Source organism: Psammomys obesus, unplaced genomic scaffold (assembly GCF_907164565.1).
Source record: "Psammomys obesus unplaced genomic scaffold, mPsaObe1.curated_primary_1811, whole genome shotgun sequence".
NCBI classification, from domain to species: domain Eukaryota; kingdom Metazoa; phylum Chordata; class Mammalia; order Rodentia; family Muridae; genus Psammomys; species Psammomys obesus.
In genome coordinates this window covers 12,451,710-12,471,915 of record NW_026596240.1, presented here as the reverse complement: position 1 = coordinate 12,471,915, position 20,206 = coordinate 12,451,710, and the positions used below count along the sequence as shown (strand labels likewise).

At 54.6% G+C, this 20,206-nt stretch overlaps 1 protein-coding gene across 5 annotated transcripts in view; it reads right to left on the bottom strand.

Moving 5' to 3' along the window:
• Positions 1 to 18,938, bottom strand: part of Dctn1 (dynactin subunit 1) — a 20,166-nt gene extending 1,228 nt beyond the window's left edge. The window contains exons 1-30 of one of the 5 annotated variants that reach the window (XM_055596425.1): positions 18,674 to 18,938; positions 16,177 to 16,422; positions 15,844 to 15,922; positions 15,640 to 15,674; positions 15,010 to 15,030; positions 12,577 to 12,594; positions 11,212 to 11,232; positions 9,687 to 9,878; positions 9,211 to 9,408; positions 8,860 to 9,064; positions 8,710 to 8,788; positions 8,426 to 8,585; positions 8,215 to 8,319; positions 7,910 to 8,101; positions 7,714 to 7,830; positions 7,330 to 7,482; positions 6,426 to 6,586; positions 6,098 to 6,266; positions 5,252 to 5,320; positions 5,020 to 5,082; positions 4,778 to 4,927; positions 4,407 to 4,568; positions 4,199 to 4,330; positions 3,780 to 3,905; positions 3,231 to 3,373; positions 2,829 to 2,995; positions 1,604 to 1,618; positions 1,324 to 1,457; positions 1,014 to 1,206; positions 296 to 375 (exon numbers count right to left, since the gene is read on the bottom strand). In XM_055596425.1, coding sequence (XP_055452400.1) covers positions 296 to 375; positions 1,014 to 1,206; positions 1,324 to 1,457; positions 1,604 to 1,618; positions 2,829 to 2,995; positions 3,231 to 3,373; positions 3,780 to 3,905; positions 4,199 to 4,330; positions 4,407 to 4,568; positions 4,778 to 4,927; positions 5,020 to 5,082; positions 5,252 to 5,320; positions 6,098 to 6,266; positions 6,426 to 6,586; positions 7,330 to 7,482; positions 7,714 to 7,830; positions 7,910 to 8,101; positions 8,215 to 8,319; positions 8,426 to 8,585; positions 8,710 to 8,788; positions 8,860 to 9,064; positions 9,211 to 9,408; positions 9,687 to 9,878; positions 11,212 to 11,232; positions 12,577 to 12,594; positions 15,010 to 15,030; positions 15,640 to 15,674; positions 15,844 to 15,922; positions 16,177 to 16,422; positions 18,674 to 18,706 — 3,618 coding nt within the window. In that variant the 5' untranslated portion in view covers positions 18,707 to 18,938. Of the gene's footprint in view, positions 1 to 295; positions 376 to 1,013; positions 1,207 to 1,323; positions 1,458 to 1,603; positions 1,619 to 2,828; positions 2,996 to 3,230; positions 3,374 to 3,779; positions 3,906 to 4,198; positions 4,331 to 4,406; positions 4,569 to 4,777; positions 4,928 to 5,019; positions 5,083 to 5,251; positions 5,321 to 6,097; positions 6,267 to 6,425; positions 6,587 to 7,329; positions 7,483 to 7,713; positions 7,831 to 7,909; positions 8,102 to 8,214; positions 8,320 to 8,425; positions 8,586 to 8,709; positions 8,789 to 8,859; positions 9,065 to 9,210; positions 9,409 to 9,686; positions 9,879 to 11,211; positions 11,233 to 12,576; positions 12,945 to 15,009; positions 15,031 to 15,639; positions 15,675 to 15,843; positions 15,923 to 16,176; positions 16,423 to 18,673 lie in introns of those variants that run through there. The other 4 variants (XM_055596422.1, XM_055596426.1, XM_055596424.1 and 1 more) reach the window with 4 other exon arrangements.
• Between the last annotated feature and the right edge of the window lie 1,268 nt (positions 18,939 to 20,206).

The following is a 20,206-nucleotide window of genomic DNA, read 5'->3' as shown; positions in this document are numbered from 1 at the left end:
GGCAAATGCTCTGCCCTCTGATGACTGCAGCTGTCAGAAACTGCAGCCATGCATCCCAAAAAAAAAAAACACTCGCACAGCACCGGCGGTTCACCGGCCTAAAGACGGCCCCAGTCAGGACTTTGTCGATGTGGAATTTATCATCAGTCCCTAAAGCAAGAACTCTCCCTTCCCTCCCGCCCGCTCCACAATGTGCCACAAAGCATGGAACAGGCCCCGAGAACCCTCACAAGTGCCTGGCTCCCCAAGGATAACCCAAGGGAGCGCAGTGTGGGAAAGGCAGGCTGTGACTGACCTTAAGCTTCTCAATGGTGTCACTCAGGGACTTGAGCTGAGCCACTTGCTCCATAAGCTGAGCTGATGGGCTCTTGGCAGCTGTGAGGAGGGAGGGAAAGATGCTGAGGACACTAATGCCCAGCCACGCAGCTGATGCATGGTCAGTAGCATCAGTACTGGGCCCACATATGACAGGCACTTCAGAGGGAAAGACCTGAGTCTGATGGGAAGCCTAGAACCTCAGCTCCTGGGAGACGGAGATAGGAGGATTGCAAGTTCAAGGCTTGCCTAGGCAACTTACTAAGACTTTGTCTCAAACAAAAGCATAAAACATTTAAAAAGTGCAGGGTACGGTAGCACATGCCTTTAATCCCAGAACTCAGAGAGGCAGAAACAGGTGGATTTCTGAGTTCAAGTCCAGCCTGGTCTACACAGCAAGTTCCAGGACAGCCAGGGCCACACAGAGAAACCCTGCCTCAAACAAACCAAACACAAATAAAAATATTAAAAAGTAAAAAACTGGGGCTACAGAACACTAGCCTAGTAAGCTTGAGACCCTCAGTTGAACCCCCCAGTATGAAAAAAAGAAAGGGGAGACAGAGAAGAAAGGAGAAAGAGAGAGTGGGGAGAGAATATGAGAATCAGGGAAACTGAAGTCTAGAGTCAAGGAAGCTTCTAGGGGAGCCTGGTGGGAGGAAGAGGCTGCTTCCAGCTGCTCAGGAGTGGACAGGACATACCTGGGCTGGCTCGAGTGATATCTACTACATGGGTGTGTGTGCTCAGCCGATTCAGTGTCTCTAGTAGCTGGCTGGTCTTGCGATACAGGGCCCCAGCCGCAAGCTGGCCACCAGGGCCCTCATGGGGTGGGAGGGAAAGCTTTGCAACATGCAGAGGGGGCAGAGCTGCCAAGGAGGCCTTCATCTGGGCTCCCTGTCAGGAGATGGGAGGGCACAGAGTCAGCGCTCGGAGAGACGAGTGGCCTTTGCTGCCCATCAACTGCCAGGCATGCCCCCAGCTCTGGCCCCATGGGCCCCATAAGTGGCTTACTTTGAGGATGCTGTTTTCATGCTGGAGCTGAGAGATGTGCAACCGCATGGCCGAGATCTGCTGAAGCAGCAGCGGTGAGTCCTTCACCAGCCCCGGGCCTGGCAAGGCGCCTGGAGCCTGCCCAGGAGCAAGCCCTGTGGACAGCATATGGAATGACATCAGCCCTGCTGTGGGGGGTTGAAAACTGTACTCTTCACCTTTCCCCTTCCCTCCTCCTCCCCAGCCCCCGTTCCCAGCGGCCTTGGTGAACCCCAGTGGGATAGGTGGAATAGGTCTCTACCTCGCTGCTGTTCCTCTGGAGAGCCCATGGGGAAGCAGAAAAGAGAGAGGGGGTTAGGTGACGTGGGGACACAAGATGAAGCAGAGGAACTTGGGCACAACACACAGAAGACCCTGTTCCTCACCACTGAAACTTCCTCCCTGAGACCTGCCTCTGCCTCTGGGGTGTGGGCAGACATGTGTAAGGGAGCAAAGGTGGCAATGCCATGAGTCAGAGCACACGGCGGATGGCGGAGACTGAATGAGGGAAGCACTTGGGTGTGGGGCTGCTCCTGCCTCCTGCCTCATCTCCAGGAAAGGCTGCCCCTGTGCACCGAGTGCTCCAGGCTGCAAAGCTGAGGGAGAAGGTGCTCTCACACTGCCCGGCTCCTCAGGCTTCCCCCTCGCTCTGAGGCAGACGCTTTCCTTTTTTGATGGTGTGCTTCATTACTTCAGATGTAGAATTTGTTTAAGGGCCTGTACTCAAACAACTCAAAATGGTGAATCTACAGATTCCCTCTCAAAGAATGTGGAGCTGTCTCAGCGGGAGGAGCACAATGTCACAGAGGTACTTGGCCACCTCCTTGAATTGAGGTATCTACGACAGAATTTTGATGAGGGTAAGACCTCAGATGAGGTGAGCAATGAGGAAGGCCCGGGACCTTGGCAGTCTAATTATGGGGCTAGGAGATTGTCCTCCAGGGGTGAAAATGTTATGTACAGAATTGAAGGGGAAAGAAACAAAGCAGGGCAATGAGAATCAGAGGCAGCAGCCTCTTCTTTACCCAGGGGACTGAGAAACTGAGCCTGGAAGACAGAAAAACTCCACATAAGGCTCCCTGACTGTATTACGAGGCCAAGAAAAGGTCAGAACAGAAGCTGTGAGCAAAACTGGGAGAATCCGCCACGGAAGAGAGAGAATGAAGCCACGGAAATCCACGGAAGCATGAAATGGAGCAGGCAAGCCGAGAGACCATTAGACATTGGCTTCACACAAGGCCAGACACTCCAGCACTTGTGGCCTGACCTCTCCTGAAAATGGCAGATCCAGAAGGGACAGCTTCTAGAGCCTAACTCAGTGTTATTCTGACTTCATGCACACAGCAGGTCTCTGAACGTATCTTTCAGGAAAATGAAAACCTGGTGCAAACAGGCAGAGTGAAACTGGGACAAGCACATTCCCGGATGAACACCTAAGGCAATGGGCACCGGAAGTCAAACCGATGGCACGCTGCCCCTGTACTCACCACCAGCAATGCCAGAGACCAGGGTAGCAATGCCTGAGGGAGGGGGGCCCCGGAGCCCCTCAATCGTGCGCTTCGACTGGCTGTTCAGGCGCTGCTTTAGCTCTGCCTTTTCTGCCTCCAGCTGATCAATGTCAGCCTGGAGTGCATCCATTGTCTCCTCAAAGTCTCTGTGGAAGAGAACCGGGGCTGAGGTGTGTCCTTCCGCACAGCCCCACATGACTTCCCAGTCCTGACAGCTGGCCCTTAGAGGCAACCTCAGCTACAGTTGGGGCGAGGCAGTGGAAGAGACTAGGGAAGGAAAAATGGGGTGGTCAACTACAAGGAAAAAGGAGCCAGCAGCTACAGAAAGCTGCCAACAGGAGGAAGGGGCAGAGGACTCAGGGCCCCAGGGTGCTGCCTGACTTCTCCTTCTTCCGCAGCAGGGCCTGAGTCTCCTCCAGCCGCGTCTGGACTTTCTCAATGCGCTCATCTGCATCCTTGGCGGCGCTGTCTAGCTTCTTCTCCAGGAGGCTCAGCCGCACGTTGGCCTCGCTCAGCTCCTCCCCCTGGACAAGGTAATACTTCAGTTTCCCAGCATCCTCCCAGAGCCGCAGGACCCGATTAGGCTATGGGACATGGGGCTCCCTCCCTGGTGATCCCCAGTTATAGGTCCCACTTGCCTCAGCTCCCACACACCTTGATCCCCTCTCCTAGCACTTGCTGCTACCCAGTCCTACCACACTTCCCAGCCTTCACCTTAAAATTTTTAATTAATTAATTAATTTGTTATGTGTAGTCTATGTACCCTGTATGTACCTGGTGCCCTCAGAGGCCAAAGAAGGCACTGGATCCCCTAGGACTAGAGTTACAGATGGTGGTGAGCCACCACGTGGGTTCTGGGAATCAAACCAGGGTCCCCTGAAGATAAGCTAGTGCTCTTAACTACTGATGCACCTCTCCAGCCCACCGCACCTTAATCTTGAGTGACTTCTTTAACTCCTTGATCACTGCCTCTCGATCCTCAAGCTTCAAGCCCAGACCTTCAGCATCTGTGATCTCCGCACGCAGGGCTGCAGCCCGAAGTTCAACCGGAGGAGGCTAAAAAGAGAGTGGGTCCAGTGTGGAGGCAGGGGAAGGATGGAGTACGTCAGACAGTGGAGCAGGAGGACGGAACGTGTAGGATGGCAGATGAGGGGAAGAGGGTTAGAGTGGATCAGATGGTGGAGGCAGAGCAAGACCACTAGTGTCCTCCTTTCAGAGACATCCAGTCACAAGAAAATCATCCCGACTTCCAGGCAGGATGCTCCCTCTCTAGCCTCTCCAGCCTCCACAATCAGGGCAGCTCTTCAAGTTGCCCCCTGCCGGCCACTGGCCCAGAACCCTCCACCTGCCTTGCTGGGGGGCCGCTCTGCATCATACTCGCCCTCTTGCATGGCTGTGGCCAGCTTGTTCATCGTGCTGATGAGGACGGTGCATGACTGGCGCAGACACTCGTAGGGGCTGCTGGAGGGGCTCCCGTAGATCTGCAACAGCCACGGCTGGGCATGAAAGGCTGCCCATAGCCCCCGCTGTGCCCGCAGCCCAAGGTTCCCGGCCAACCTGCTCGCTTGCTTTGAAAGCCAGTTCCTCCAGCGCAGCCACAGGCAGCCCCTCATTCTCTGCCAGGGGGGCAATAAGCTGGGCGGCCGCGGCTGCCACCTCCTGCAGAACAGCTACCACCCATGTCAAGTGCTTCCTGCAGTCGAGGAGTGTGTCAGACACCTGTGTGAAGGCTAGAGTCAAGAGCACAGCCTGCTCCAGCACCATGGCTTCTAGCTTCCCTGCTCCAGCACCGTGGCTCCTGGCTTCCCTGCTCCAGCACCGTGGCTCCTAGCTTCCCAATTCAGTCCCCTGACCAGGTCCAGATCCTTATGTGCTGGGCCCCTCCTGTCTCCGCTCAGCTTCCATCCCTCAAGGTCTCAGCCCTAAACCTGTGATCCAAAGGCCAACGCTGCTGGGATCCCAGGAGCATCTGTCCCCGGCATTCGCCTTCGGATCTTCTTGCAGAACTGGCGGATGTCACTGCATGATGTTTCCAGGTCTCGGAGAAGAAGGGCAAGATCTGTTGCCTCCTGCCCACCCTACACAGGAAACAGCAAAGTTAGCATTAGCGCTGGGGGAAAGGGGAAGGGAGGGCTAGGAACAAACCCCTCCTCTCCAGATGTGCTCTCACCTGCAAGAAGGCACGCAGCCGCCCCACCTCCACGCTCATACAGTCCAGGGCACTCTGGGTGAACTGTGCAGAAAGGAGCATGTTGTCTTAGCCCCTAACGTGAGCTCTTTTGCCCCATCATCATCCCTAAGAAGTCCCGCATGCACATGGGTCCTCTACCTTCGCCGACCTCTCCATCTCCATTCCTGCCCTCATCCCTACAGCAAGCTTAACCCCTGGTCTAGCATGTCACCTTGATGTGGTCAGCCAGCTGCATGGTGGAGTCCTCGGGCTGCTCAGCAAGGTGGATGCTGTACAGATGCTGAGGAGGGACAACACAGAGGCGCCTTTAGCCACAGAGGGACAAGGCTAGGAGACTGCCCTTTCCCAAGCTAGAGCTCGAGTCCCGGACACTGTGCTCTTCAAAAGCACAAAACTGTCCAAAACCTCCAGCAGTCACACCACAAACTAATTTCCCATCAGAGCAAACAAGAACAGAGATTTGTGGTGCAGGGCCATAATCCTAGTGTTGGGGAGTCTAAGACAAGGACATCGGGAGTTCAAGGCCAACCTGAACTACAGTGAAATACTGTCTTATAAAAGTGGCCAGTGAGTTAGCTCAGCGGTAAAGACACTTGCTCCCAAGCCAAACAACTGGAGTTCAATCCTCAAGAGCCAAATGGTGGGAGCGAAGAGTCAACCTCCTCATGTACCCTATGACCTCTACATGCACACTGTGGCATGTGCTACACATACACACATGTGCACACACACTGCACACACAAACTGTTTAAAGTCCAGGCATGATGGCGCAGACCTATTATCCCAGCACTTGGGAAGGAGGCAGGAGGATCAGGCGTTCATGGTTATCTTTGGCTACATAGCAAGTTTAAGGCCACCCTGGGTTACACGAGACCCAGTCTCAAACCAACGAAGCAAAGGAACTGGATCTTTCTCCTCCAGCAATGAAACCACAACAAACCGGGACTCAAGCAGCCAACCACGGACATAGAACCTTGTATATCCTAGCAAGAGCTCCCATTAGTTAGCCATCCCTCCTGCCCTGCCACTTCCCCCAGCCTCAATTCTGGCCTCAGACCTGGTAGTACTTGATGGCCTTGGTGAGCGGCTCCACGTTGACAGTTTCATCCAGCTGGTCCTTGTGCAGCAGCTCAATGAGGAAGTCTAAGGAGCGCTCGTGGGCGCTCACCTCAGGGCAGAGACTGCCCACCTTCCTGTACACGTCCACGCTGCACTGAGAGAGGGCGCTAAAGACCAGAGGGTGGCTCTGTGAGGCCAGGTCTCCAGGCACTGGCTCAGCTCCAGCCAGGCCTGCAGCCAGGTCTCCAGGCACTGGCTCAGCTCCAGCCAGGCCTGCAGCCACGGCCCTGGGCGGAAGGGACGGGGGGGGGTAAGGGGGCTCTTACTGCTCATAGCGGTGCAGCGTGGCCTGCAGCAGGCTCAGTGAGTAAACCAGCCCCGCAGCAAAGCTCAGCTGCTCCCCAGCAGCTCCTCGCAGTCCAGGCCGCTCTGAACAGTTCTCGCTTAGGTCAAACTTCTCTTGGGCCTGCTTGCGGATGAGCTCTGCCTGCAGGGAGAAGATCAGGGTCCTAGAATTGGGAGAGAGGACAAAGCACGGATCCAGGAGCCCACGACACAGCTGAGCAGCTTTGTGGAGGGTGACTGCAAATGGAAGAGAAGCACAGACAGCCCGCAGACGCTCAGGGGGCTCACGGAGGGAGCAAAGCGCAGTAGGAGCCCATGATGCTGTCGCTCTCACAGTCCGCCTGATTACCCTGCCATTTAGCCCCAACCCCAGCCACCACTGGTCCAGCTGAAATGTCATTCTCCAGTAACCTCCACCTGAAGCAGATCAGCAACTGCCTCACAGGAGACTACTTCTCCTTTCTGGCCAGCTTCTGACCTGGAAGGGACTGGCTTCAGAGCCCTCCTGTGAACACTAACCCTGTTTGAGTAGCTCATGTGAAGTACACAGGCTCTGCATGTAGCCTACGTGCACACTCCTGAACACATTCAAGCACCTCTAGGTGACTGATGAGACCTACCATAAGCTAAGGGCTCTACCGGGTTGTTTCTCACTGTTTGTACACAGTTTTTCTCCAGACATGTCTGGCCTGCAGCTGGTGGAATGCAGAGGCTCAGCTCCCGAAGGTGGCAGCTGGCTTGGCGTGCGCTGAGACCCTGCCGAGCGAGCGCACTCCACAGCCTCGGGTACTCCGTGGGCATACGGCGCCTGCCCTTCACATCCTCAACGCCTGCCTTGCAGCAAAGTTAATAGCTTTTATTGCACATGCGACTGGCTGGCCATACCTTGCAAATGAGACGGGGCATGAGGAGGAGCACCAGGACACAGTCGTGGTCTCCACCTGGCCGAAGGAAGCTGTCAGGCATGAAGGCCGTGAGCAGGGACATGTGCTGGTTGGCCTGGGCTACCTCCATCTGTCTCAGCTCCATCTCAATTGCCTGGAAGGTGGACAGGGAGGAGGGCTCTCAGTCTGGATGGAAAGCTGCAGATCCACCAGGCCCCTTATTGCTAGAATAAACCCAGCCTAGGAGTCTTCTACAACTACCACACAAAACACTCTAAGTCCAGAGCCCCACCCCAAGATAACGCACAGCTACTCCCCAACCTTGACACCCCCCCACCCCGGGCTCTCTAACACCCCTGAGGTGTAAGGTGTCCACTTTCCTGACCTTGGCATGAGCCTTGGTCTCGGCAAACTTGATTTTGAAATCAAAAGTCTCTGGCGGTGGCTGCTGCTGTCTCTCCACAGATGCCTCCTGCTGGTTTGTCAGCTCCCGATTGACATCCTGAGAACAGACAGTGAGGCTCTGTGGGTCCTGGGAGCCCTAGGGTGCTCTGGGCAGAGAACAGGGGTGAGGCAGGCACCTGTAGGTGGGCAGTCAGCTGGCGGTACTTTTTGATGGTTTGCTGATAGTCCGCAACCGTCTCTTGGGCTGCTTCCACACGCTTCTGGGCCTCCCGTACTCGGGCCCTGGCCATGTCCAGCTGCTCCCGGAGCTCCAGCTCCGTCTCGCGTGCATTCTCCTGCAGCTCATCGTTCATCTCGTTCATGGCTTCCTGGATGCCGCAAAGTTGGGAGAGTGCACAGGCAGGGTCAGGATGGCAGGGCCAGGATGGTCCGATCGCCACAACCATCAGGGTCAGAATGCTGGGACTTGCTCTCCTCTTACCAAGTCCCCCACGGTCTCCCGCAATTCCCGCACTTTCTCTTCTAGATTCAGGTTCCGGTCAGTCAGCATCTCCACCATCTCCTCGGCACCCAGGGCAGCGTCCACCTGTGTGAAGGGGAATGGCCAGGGAGAAGCTGCTGTAAGGACCCAGAAGGAGAGGGACAGCAGAAGCGGCAGTGCAGGGGCCTGGGGAAGGGCTGGGCTCTCACACCTGCTCTTTGAGCTCGTCGATGGTGCTCTCTGCCTGGCTCAGCTCCTCCTGAAGGCGCTCACGCTGCTGCCTCACAACCTCCAGCTCCTGGTTCTTCTTTTCCATGAGTTTCTGCAGCTTCACATGTTCCTGCTTCTCTGAGGAAGAGAGATCTCGCATCCTGTGGAGAAGCGGAAGGAGCAAGGGAAGGAGTCAAAGAGAAGAGGGATGGCAGATAGCGTGTGGCAGTCACAAGGTAATGAGAGCTGACACCTGAGGCAGGAGAGGGACAGACAAAGGCCTACCTCACCAGGGCATCCTTTAGGCGGGCATTCTGCTCCTCTAGCTGCTTGAGCTGGTAGCTGGATGCAGCCCCATCAGAGCCTGTGAGAGCAACAGTGAGTCCATGCTGGGCCTGCTCCACCAGCCAGGCCCCATGTTTCCCAGTCCCTTACCTTTCTCTTCGATCTCAGCCTTGAGGATCTCCAAGTCTGTGGTGAGCTCATCTACACGTTCCTTCAGTGCCTCCACCTCCTGCTGCAGAGACTCAGCCCGCTCTTCAGCCATCTCCTTGTCCAGAGTGGCCATCTCGATGGCGTCAGCTGTGTCTGCCATCTCCTCCATGTAGCGCTCTTTTGCCTCCAGTGCCTCCTTGGCTTCCTGGAGGTTGGAGACAGGTGGAGCAGGAGTAGAGTGAAGCCCGAGCTGCCCATTTCTCTGGGCACCCTACATCCCAGCCTAGTTTCCAGTTCCCCTCCTAGCTTCCAGTTCCAGCTTGCCGGCACCAGCTCCAGACCAAGACCCACCTTCCGAGCCTCCTTGAGGCGCCGCTGCAGGTCCGCCTGCTGCTCCTGCATTTTGCTCTTCCATTCCTGCACCTGCTCCAGCTGGATCTTGTGCTTCTCCAGCTCTTTCAGCTTCGCCTTGTCTTCTGAGCGCTTTAGACGCAGGGTCTCCAGTTTCTCCTCCAGGTCCCGCACCTGGGCCCTCAGTCCTTCCTCTTCCTGCCAAGAGGAGTTCCCAAGATTTGTGCACAGGTCCTCCCCACCCTAACAAAACTGAGCTGGAGCAAAGTGTATAAAAACATCTTCCTAGACTGAGAATCACGAGCAAGTGGCATATGGACATGTACAGGGAAACGTGGCATATGAGAGGTACAGAAGGGCAGAAAGGAAAGGGCACTTCAGCCTTCTGATTCGAGTCCAAGGGCTTCCCTAACCCTGGGGAAGTTTCCAGCACCTAGCCAGGGTTACAGGCCCCTTGGTTCCTTGGCTGTCCTTACCTTAGAGGGAGAAGGAAGTGGGGGTGCTGCTCCAGGAGAGGTGAGGGCCGGTGTGGGGATGATGGGTGCTGCCAGCGGAGTCTGAGCTGGAGTGCTGGGCTCACTGCTGCTCAGTTCACCGGCTGAGGCTGATCCAGAGGGGCCCAAGGAGCTACTGGGCCCAGCCACCCCAGTGCTGGCTGGGCGAGTAGGCTATTGAGAGGGAAAGGGCAGGCCACAAAGAGAATAGAATATGGGAGTGTGAAGAGACAGAGCGAGGGAAGGAGGCAGAGGAGAGAGCGAAGACAGAGAGGGTAGATGAAGCACAGTGAGACCAAAGGCAGGAGGGGAGGGCAATGACGAGAGTTCCAAAGCAACAGTGACAAAGGACAGTGGAGGAGAGGAGGAGAGGGTGGGGGACAGAAGATTATAAGGCTCCTCCCTTTGTACTATGTCCACATTCCTCCCCACTCTGCTCTAACCTTCAAAGCAGGCTCTTACTCCCCCAAACTCCCCTCTGTGACCCACTTGTGATCATTCTAGCAACGTCGCAATACTCCCTTTCCCATCCTTGTACTGTGTGCCCGCCCAACTCCCCCAACAGAGAAAAAGTGCCTCAATATCATTCCCAGAAGGAAAGAACAGATCAGAGATTGTTCTCAATTGCCACGTTCTCACAGAGGGCAGGGCTGAAAGTGTAGAGTTGGGCTTGCTCCCCTGGGAAGCCTACCTACTCTGGGGAGTCAAGCTGAACCTCACTTCTTTGGTCTATGTCAAGGGATCCTGGAGGTAATTGGGCTGAGTTGGAAACTGTACAGAGGGCCCTCAAAGTGAGGTAAGTACAGACAACCCCTGTACTCCCCCCAGGACAAAGCTCTAATTAACAGTATCCAGGTCCCTGTTAGTGCTGGGGTGGAGAGCTGGCCAGCTTCCAGGAAGCCACAGAGCCTGGGGTAGACAGTGCTGCCCCTGGTGATGCTGAACCCCAGTTCTCCTGGTGAGCAGACATGCAGAAATCACACACTACCCCATGAACGCTGCCACCCAGGCCTCATCTAGACACTGGGCACTCACTTCTTCTAATCTCACCCTTCCAGGCCGGGCCAAAGCCTGTCTGGATTGGCCACAGCCCCTCTCACTTGCGCTTGCACCCTCCATCTACTGGCTAGGGTGGCCTCTGAAGGGTTAGAAGTTGCCATGGCTGGAGAGATGGCTTAGGAGTTAAGAGTACTGGCTGCTCTTCCAGAGGATCCAGGTTGAGTCCCAGCACCCACACGGTAGCTCCCAAAAGCTCTGACGCCCTCTTTTGGCCTCTGAGGGCACAATATGGTACACATACGTACATGCAGGCAACACTCACACACAAAATAAAATGTCTTAAAGAATTAGAAATCACTTTCCCAGGGGTCCATTCACCAGCCTCAAACTCTTCTCCCCGGTGCACCGTGACCAACACTGACTTGTTAGCATGCATGCCCACATACATGCACATGCCTGAAACATATGTGCACTCAGCAGTGGCTTACAGAGAGCTGCTTGTTCTCACCTTGGGCCGCCGAGTTGTGGTCTGGACAGGCAACAGGAGCCAGAAGAGAAGGAGTCAGGAAAGAAAGGGTCATGGCAGAAGGACAGAGGGAGCAATGAGAGCAGAAGCAGCAATGCTCAGGGCTAGCCCCACCAACCCTGCCCCGTCGCCTCCCTCAGGGAGTCACCGTACCTACTTCAGGAACTCACATTTCCCATTGCCCTGTTCCTACTCTCATTTTTACCCAACCCCTTCAAACACCCAGAATCCCACAAGTCCTGTCCCTGGGCTGAGCCACAGGAGACCAAGGCAGCATCTGGCAAGAAGGCCTCCAGAGACCATCCTTCAGTGAACACCCTCACCCACTCCAGCCTAGAGGCCCCACCCAGACACCACTCCCAAGGACTTTCTCAAGTCAGACTCTTCCCTCAAGTGCTAGACTCTAGAGAGGACACCCTAGGTCCTCTCTAGGGTGAAAAGAGTACGTACACTCAGAAATGGGAGCTCAGATCACTAAGACAAAACAGGGCTGACCCCCTCCCTCCGCCTCCCTCCGCCTCAGGTCCAGGCCTTGCAGCAAGCTCCATCCCTAAGGCAGAAGGCTCAGGTGTCAGGACTATGAATACTGCATTAGTAAAAGCCCACAGCTCAGCAAAGTACCCTCTCGGCTGGAGGGAGGAAGTGGGGGTGGGCAGCAGCCCTTAGGAACCACCATTCTGAGAGCAACCCAGGTCGCCTTTGGGTTTTTCCAAAGTGGCAAAGGGGCAATTAGCTCCAACTCCCAGAGGCTTGCTGCCGGGGCCTCAGAGCTCTACAAAGACTAAGATTCAGCTTGAGCTCTGCTTTCAGCAGACTCTGAATCCAAGAAAACCAATCTGCATCCTCTACTCAGGACTAATTCACCACAGCTGTAGGTAAAAAACTACTCTAGGGTCCGCGTCCTACCCTGGTAAACTGCTTAGCACAAACTCTGGGGAGGCGGGATGCTGAAAGAACCAGCATAAGTCATCCCGGCAAAGGCTGGGAAGTAGGCCTGCTTCATGCACTGATAGACCGTGCTGCTGCCTCACGCTGGCCCCAGGAAACCCTCCCAAGCCTGTCCGCAGGAGACACTGCCTAAAGCCCAAGCCTCGGAGGCCATTAGGTAAAAGGACTGGAACAGACTCAACCAGAGCCCAAAGCAGGCAGATCAAGGAACATCTATATATGTGTGTCCAGGGGTGGGGCACAGTGGTGACACACACCTCTCCCTGTCCTCCTCTTCATCCTTACCCTCCTCCCCCAGCCAGGTAGACTGATGAAGTCAATCAGCCCCCACCCCCACCCCAGCAGCCTGCTTCCATCGCCCTGGCAACCCAACAGCAGGACCAGAGCAAGCAAGAGTACCTTTCGGGCTGTCGGTGCCTGTCTCATCATTGCAGAAAACCACAGAGAGCAAGGAGAGGAAATAAGAGGGAGGGAAAGAGGAGGGCAGGCAAACACAGGGAGGAAAGACAGACGAAGGGAGGGAGGAAAAGGCGGCGGAGACAGATTAGTGCATCAAATCCCAACAATGCAGCCTCAGCTTCCAGGCCTGAAAAGGGCTGCGGCGGCGGCGGCGGCGGCGGCGACACAGAGGCCCTGGCAGGTATACAACAGGGCAGCGGGCGATTGCAAGTTCCAGCAGGCTCCGGAGCCTTGCCTGGCCCAGGTCGTCAGCTTAAGCTGATGGCAGACTCAGTGGCCGCAGCAGCAGCAGCAGCAGCAGCAACAGCAGCAGCAGCAGCAGCAGCTCCACCTGACGTCATGCACCCACCCTCCTCGGCTCCATGGGGGTGGAGCTACCAGTCCTAGGTCACCTAGCAACCACCCAGAACCGGGTGGCTCCTCCTCCTCCTGATGGGACTAAGTCCTCCGCAGGGCCGCCCTTCCTCCCCACCCAAACACCAAGTTCTGGCTCCGCCCTCCTCTTCTCCACCTTCAAAAGCTTGCTCCAAAAAGCCGGGCCAGGGGCCATTGCAGAAATGGCACCTTTTGGAGTCAGGGAATTTGGGGACAGAGACAGAAGGCCTGACCATCAGACTGTCTCATAATTACTCTCTGGTCCCCGACAACAACATCACACCCAGAATGTCAGCACAACCCTCCAGCACCCAGCTCTCAAGAGCACACAGTGATTAGGGAACCCTGGGACAGGCCACTGGCCCCAGCAACAGCTCTAATGACAGCGTTCCCTCTCCTCTCCAAGCTATAGAGATGAAAGCCTGTCCAAAGGGCTGTTCAGAGAGGGCAGGAATTTTGTAGAAGCTCCCAGGTTCTCTCTTGACTCCCTTTAAAAACACCGGTTTCAGGAAGCTAATGGCTCAGAGGTTAAGATCCTTGGCTGTTGTTATGGAGGACTTGGCTTCAATTCTAAGCACCTACTTTGTGACTCACAACCATCTTTTAACTCCAGCCCCAGAGTCATCCATCACACTCCTCTGGCCTCCAAAGGCACAGCTCAGACATAGTACACTAACACACATGCAAGCGAAGACCCATACACATAAGTACACAGACACAGGTTTTTGCTCTGGACCCAGCTGCGCTGTGTGGGACTACAGGAAACCTGGGCAGAGGATCTGCTTGGACCGAACCATCAGGGGACATTTTTAGCATAAGCAGCTGCGGTCACCAGGACATGAGCATTGCTCAGGCCCCTAGGAGGGCATGTCAGTCTGCAGCCAGGCCTCTTCCAGTCTCACACTGTAGTTCCATGCTCTTCTCTATTAAGGGATCTGAGGTGAGGCTGGGGCGTCAACCACAATAACCAAGGGGCGAAGCAAGTCCCGAATGTGCCCTGTATCCTGCACAGCATTATCTGCCTTGGAAGCCCATTCCTACCCAGAGCTAGGGCCCAGGATCAAAAACAAGCACTAACATGTGGGAAGACTTCCAAGTCTTTTCAACTCAAAGCCGTTTCCTTCCCCCTTCCCACTGTCCCAGTCCAGAAGTTTTCCATGCAACACCAGGAAGACTGAGACAGGCTGGCGACAGGGAGCTCAGGGTACTGCATACACAGCTCAGACAGGCACATGCAGGGCAGAAAGAACCCGGGTAGAGGCCCAAAGGACTGTTGTGAGGAAGTGGTTGAAAGTCTGTGGAGAGAAGGTGGACGTGTTGGTGCCTACCTGTAATCCCCGCACTAAGAAGGCAGAAAGACTGCCACAGGTTCTAGGCTAGCCTGGTCTACATAGTAAATTCCAAATTAGCCTGGGCTACAAAGCGAAACCCTCCCAAAAAGACCTCAAGAGAAGTCTGTGGAAGGGAGGAGGTGGCACAGGCAAGATCCTAGACAGGAGAGTGTGTCAGCCTCGGGCACATACTGCATGAGGGAGGCAGCGAAAGCAACCAGGCAGTGAGGTGGGCATTGGTGGCAGCACTGACTCGGAGGTGGGCAGACAAAGCTCTGACTTCCCAGCTGCTCTTCAGTGTTCCAACGGCCTCCTCCTTACCCAACCATTCTATCGTACTTTTCCCAGCAACATTCTTCCCACCACCCCCAAGCCTGGCTATGTGAGAACGGACTGTAAGCCTTCTGTGCGATTTGTCCTCAAGCACCTGGAGTCTCTAACTGGGGTCTAGAGCAGGGAACACTCTCTAATGAGTGCTGAGTTGGCCTGGTCCATGAACCTGATGTGCTTGTTTCCTCAAACCCACATTAGAAGACAAACTGCCATTTCCTCTGGCCAGCCCAGCCCCATGGTTACACACACACGCATGCAGCAGTGGGGTGAAGGGGCATGCAGGAGAGCGGGAGGGGCTCACAGCCCACCCAGGCACAAACAGTAAACACACCACCTTCTTAGGCTTCAGTCCCCGCTGCGTGAGGAGCAGGAAAGGGCAGAGTTAGAGAGCCACTGCCTGGCCAGACGGACATCCTGTGCATAAGTTAATACCAACTCAGGTGAACACAAGCAAGGGGTGAGGAAGTTAGGGCAAGTGTCAAGCCCCGAGCAAAGAAGGGCCCCTCAAGGAAGAGCTTCTAGGATGTTCAGAAAAGTCCGAGGCCTACTTCCCAACCCTCTGTAAAGAGACAAAGGTTGCTGGGAAGGGTTCTCTGCATGCATCTTACAACAGCTGTGAACAAAGGCGCTCCTTCTCCCTCCACTCTCCACCTTACCCTTCCTTAACACTCCCAGGTCTTGGCATCTCTGGATACCAGGAGGTAAGAAGCTGGCTACACTACCAGGGTTAGGCCTGTCCTTCCAACCCCCTCTGCCCTCAGCTCAATCCTATTTGACCCGAAACTTCTAGACCCTAACCATTTTCCTATCACTTTTATTCTAGCCCTAATGTAGCAACTCATACCCAAAAAGTATCCTTCTTCAGGAAGTTGGGTGACTAGAAGTCTAATTCAGTTCAGACCCCTGCCTACTCCCCCTGCCTAGCCCAGGGCCTTCCTCCCTCCCCCCCCCCAAAACCACTCACCAGTTTGCTGGTCTTTGCAGCTGCCTCAGCTCCCTCTGTAGAAAACAAACAGCAACAAAGAACATTTGTACAGAGGGTCAGGGGGAGAGACCCTCTGAGTGGATGGGGAGGACTGAACGAGGAAATATAGAGCAGACACCCTGTTATTAGGAGAAGGGCGGAAAACTTGGCCGTGAAGATGCAACTTCAGTGTGTAGCTAATACCTCTCTTGAGGACTTTTGAAGCAGAAGAATCAGGAGTCTCCGGGGAAGTAGTATCTGCTCCATCTTCAAATACTTGGATCTGAAGCCAAAGAACAGACTCAGTGCAGTCAGATCAAGAATGCCTGTAATGTGAGTCCCTCCTGAGCTCCCCAGCAAGCTGGGGTACAGGGTATTTCCCTTTGGCTAGAGCTGCTAACCACATTCTCCTGTCCCACTTGGGAAAAAAGAGAACCTACACACAAGCGGCTCGAACAGCAAATATTTGCGCATGTACGCACGCACGCACGCACGCACGCACACACACAAGCTTGCAAACACCTATGCACGTGTTACCTGGGATTGCCGTACAAAGATGCCGTGGCCTTCGTCACACGTGAAATACTTCCTTCCCTGCACAGTGCCATCGTTCTTGCCTTTCGCTTCATCCAGGATCACGCCCACCCATTTGCCAGTGGCAAAGAGTGTGGCTCCAACATAGGCCACAGTGCCCCGGTGGCCCTTTCCAATCACCTCTACTCGGGAGCCCACCCGAAGGGGCCGGGCACTTGCCTCCGAACTCATCCTGCTGCCACTCGGCGTCTGAAAGAAAGATGTGTACGAGCTACAGACAGGGTCCCAGTCGGAGCAGCTACCAGAAGCCATGTCCTTAAACTTCATTCCGAGAACTAAGTGAGCCCACAAATTTCCCTCTGAGAAACATCGGTGACATATCTAAAACTCCCCAAAGCCAGGTACAGTGGCTTACACCTAAGGCCTCGACACCCAGGAGGCTGAAGCAGGAGGCTAGCCATGAGTCTGAGGCCAACCTGGGCTACATATAATAAGTGGTTCCATATAATAAAGGCCTGCCTAATTAGGCCATATTTAAAGAAGTCTTTAAAAACCTTGTTTTGATACCTTTCACATGGAATTCCAGCATTTGGGAGGCTCAGACAGGATTACTGTGAGTTTGAGGCCAGCCTGGGCTACACAGTGAGTTCCAGGTTGGCCTGGCTTACCGTGAGAAAATGTCACAAAAAAAATGAAAAAAATAAAGTCACAAAAAGAACAATAACAACTATTTTTTGTTTGTTTGTTTGTTTGTTTAGTTTTAAGAGACAGGGTTTCTCTATGTAGCTCTGGCCGTCCTGTAACTCACTCTGTAGTCCAGGCTGGCCTCTGAACTTGGAGATCCACCTGCCTCTGCCTCCCGAGAGCTGGGATTAAAGGCGTGTGCCATAACACCTTAAAAAAAAATTCCAAAATCCTCTAGAATCTACTGGAATTTTTAAGAACTTATATTTAAAGTATATAACAAATCAGGATTCACTGACAAATCTTTGAGCATCACCATATGGCTGCTTCTCGGTGCACTGGCCAAAAGGAGAGAAAGTAAGAACGGGCAAACAACTCAGTTCAGACCCGGCCTCAGGCTGAACTGAGAGAGTCGGCGGCTCAGTGGCCCCTCCACTGTCCACTGTCTTCCTTGGGATTCAATGCTTTTTTTCCATCTTCTCCATCACTATCCACCTCTTCCTCCTCCTTCGTGTGTGTGTGTGTGTGTGTGCGCGCGCGCGTGCATGAGCTTTTTAAAATGTTTGTTATTGCTCTTAAGACCTATGTCCAGTATGACCTAGGCTAGCATGGAGCTTGCAGTCCTGAGCGCTGTGGCCACAGGCAAACACCAGCACACCCCACTAGACTCCTCAGAGGCACAGAGCTGCGTCTCCTTCCAGGCCCTCAAGCCACCTCTTCCCTGACATGATTCCTGTCACCCCACCCACCTTCACTGTGACAATCCTGATGGCCGGCTCCCACCCACTGACCACCCAGCTCCCTCTTCCTGGTCTGTGTCCTGCTCTGTCTACTCTGCCTCAAGTTCTGGAGCCTCCCCCCGGGCCATGCTGTCACAAAAAGAAAAAACATAGACCAAATAAACAAAGTCCCTCAAGTCAGCCCCTCGCTGTCCTCAACCCTGCGCAGTAGTTCATCTGGGCAGGCAAAGGCATCAGTGAAAACGTTGTCCTTGGGAAGTTCCCAGATCCTTACATATCCGTGATGACAGAACCCATGAAATTAGGTCCCAAATCAGACTGTGATTTGGAAGAAAATCACACCTAAGCCATTTTTAGCAGTAGCTGTTCCATGCAACCAAGGAGCTTGCAGCAAACAAATAGACGGTAAAGTGTGACCCGAGGGGCCCAAAGACTGCAGGCTCCTTCCTGATCCCCCACCATCACAGCTGGCTTCACAAAGGGGTCCTGCCCGAGCAAGGGAAGTCAAACACCTCCCAGCCTGTCGTTGCCTAATTCCCTCCTCAAGAAGCTGGGCCGGGAAGGTGAGCACTTAACTCTATAGAGATGTGGAGCTGAGATCACACCTGGGGCAATGTGAATCCCATGGCCCTGACAATGAAGGAACTGCCAACCATGTCAAGACTAGACACAAACTCAGGAGACCCTCCCACACCTCCCACCACGCCTCTCAGTCAGGCGCCTCTGCCAGTGGATGCAAAGCTAACCCTCACACAGAGGAAGGGCAGATAGCAGAGCATCTGGAAAGGGCCTCACTGCCAGGCCTTCTGACCCACAGGCCAGGCTGGAGACAAACCCGACCCCTCAGAAACCCCTAGACTCAGGGCCAGCAGGAGTCAGAGGTCAAACCTGGTGGGTCCCAGTTAGGGTCCTGCCTGCCAGTATCAGCGCTCTGAAGGCTCCTCAGAAGCCCAGTGTGTGAGTGCCTCAGCTGAGAGCCAGCCTCTCCCCAGCCCCCACCCAAGTGATGTCCACAGGCACCCAGGCCTGTTCCAACAGCCCTCCCAGGGCCCTCCCATATTGATCAGGCCACTTACCCGACTGTACATGTGCCTCTTGCTCTGGGCCATGTTGCTCACCCGGACTCTACCCCCTCCCCCAGCTAGCCAAAGACCGAGAGAAAAGGCAGAAACCTAGGCAGGAGGGGTCACGGTGATGGGCCGGCTCAGAAGCCGGCAGGCACAGACCTCCCTCCGTCCATGGGCCTCCCTAGGTAGGGACAGGGGCAGTGATGGGGCTGCCGACTAAGTCCCTTCTACTGCCCAAGGGTTCCTGAACGCAGACACACTGAGCCCGGGTTGCCAGCTGATGAGTCTCACTCTGCGCTAGTGCTGCTCTAGACTGTCAGGAAGCATGCTCGCCTCTGGGTCCTAGTGCTCCCCTGCTTCTCTTGGTCCAGACAAGACGGCCTGGAACCCAAGTGCGGGCCCACCCACAGATCCTCAGCACTGGGGTACACTGCTCTAGAGTCCTGACACCTCTTCCCCACCTGTACCGTCCACTGTCACTGCTCCACCCCAGAACATGAGGCTTCAGCAGCTCCCCAAGCATCAACTGCTACTTCAAAATGACCAGCTGCCTACAGCGTTCACAGGACCCCACCACCTTTCTGTTCCTTTTCTGTGTCACCCTCCTCAAAAATATCTGGACTCAGGTCCAAATCCACGTGATTAGGGTTTGAATTTCAGACTTACACTGGGCCAGATAAACAGCAAAGGAGGGCAGCAGTGGAGCCACGCTCACAGAGAAGGCCAGTGAAGCTGCCCAGCTGCCCAGCCTGCAACGGCAGAGCCCCAACAGTCACCAGTCTCTTCTGCTTGTGCATCAGGCACGGCTCCCTTTGTGGGGACAAAACCACATTCAAATAGATTACTAAAGGCAGCTGTCAAGAGCTAAGGTCTCACTGCCTCTGGCATCCTTGGCCTGGTCTTCTAACATCAGACCTGACAAGCTAATTTACTTTTTATAGTTCCATACTTCACAAAATTCCTTAACAATGTTACATTACCTTCATAAATGTGTTTATTTTTGGTTTGGGGAGACAGGGTTTCTCTGTGTAGCCTTGGCTGCCCTGACTCTTTTGTACACCAGGCTGGCCTCTTGCCCCTGGAGCGCTGGGATTAAAGGCGTGCGCCGCCACGCCAGGTTTTCCTTCATAATTTAAAAACAAATGCTGCTAACTCAATGAAAGCACTTGTCCTAGTAGGAGGGCTTCACATACCACCTCATTTATTTACTCAGACGTCGATGACTGGGACCAACAGATCAGCAGAGTTAGCCTGGGGTCTAACCACTGGACCCTCTGGTGTCATGCAGACCTAGATGCCCAGACATACAGTCTTCCTTCACGGACAATTTCTGCCCATCTGCACAGGAGCCTGACAGCAGAATGATGCCACAGAACAGTTCTTCAAGAAGGCGATGAATACTGAATACTTGTGGGAATGCCACACTGAAACTCATCACTTCGTATGCTGGGTTCGTTTTTACTTAGAGCACTCTCTGTGTCCTCCCTTCTGCCCAGGGCCATCAGAAACCACCACCCTGCTTCCCTGCGCTCAGGCTGCCCT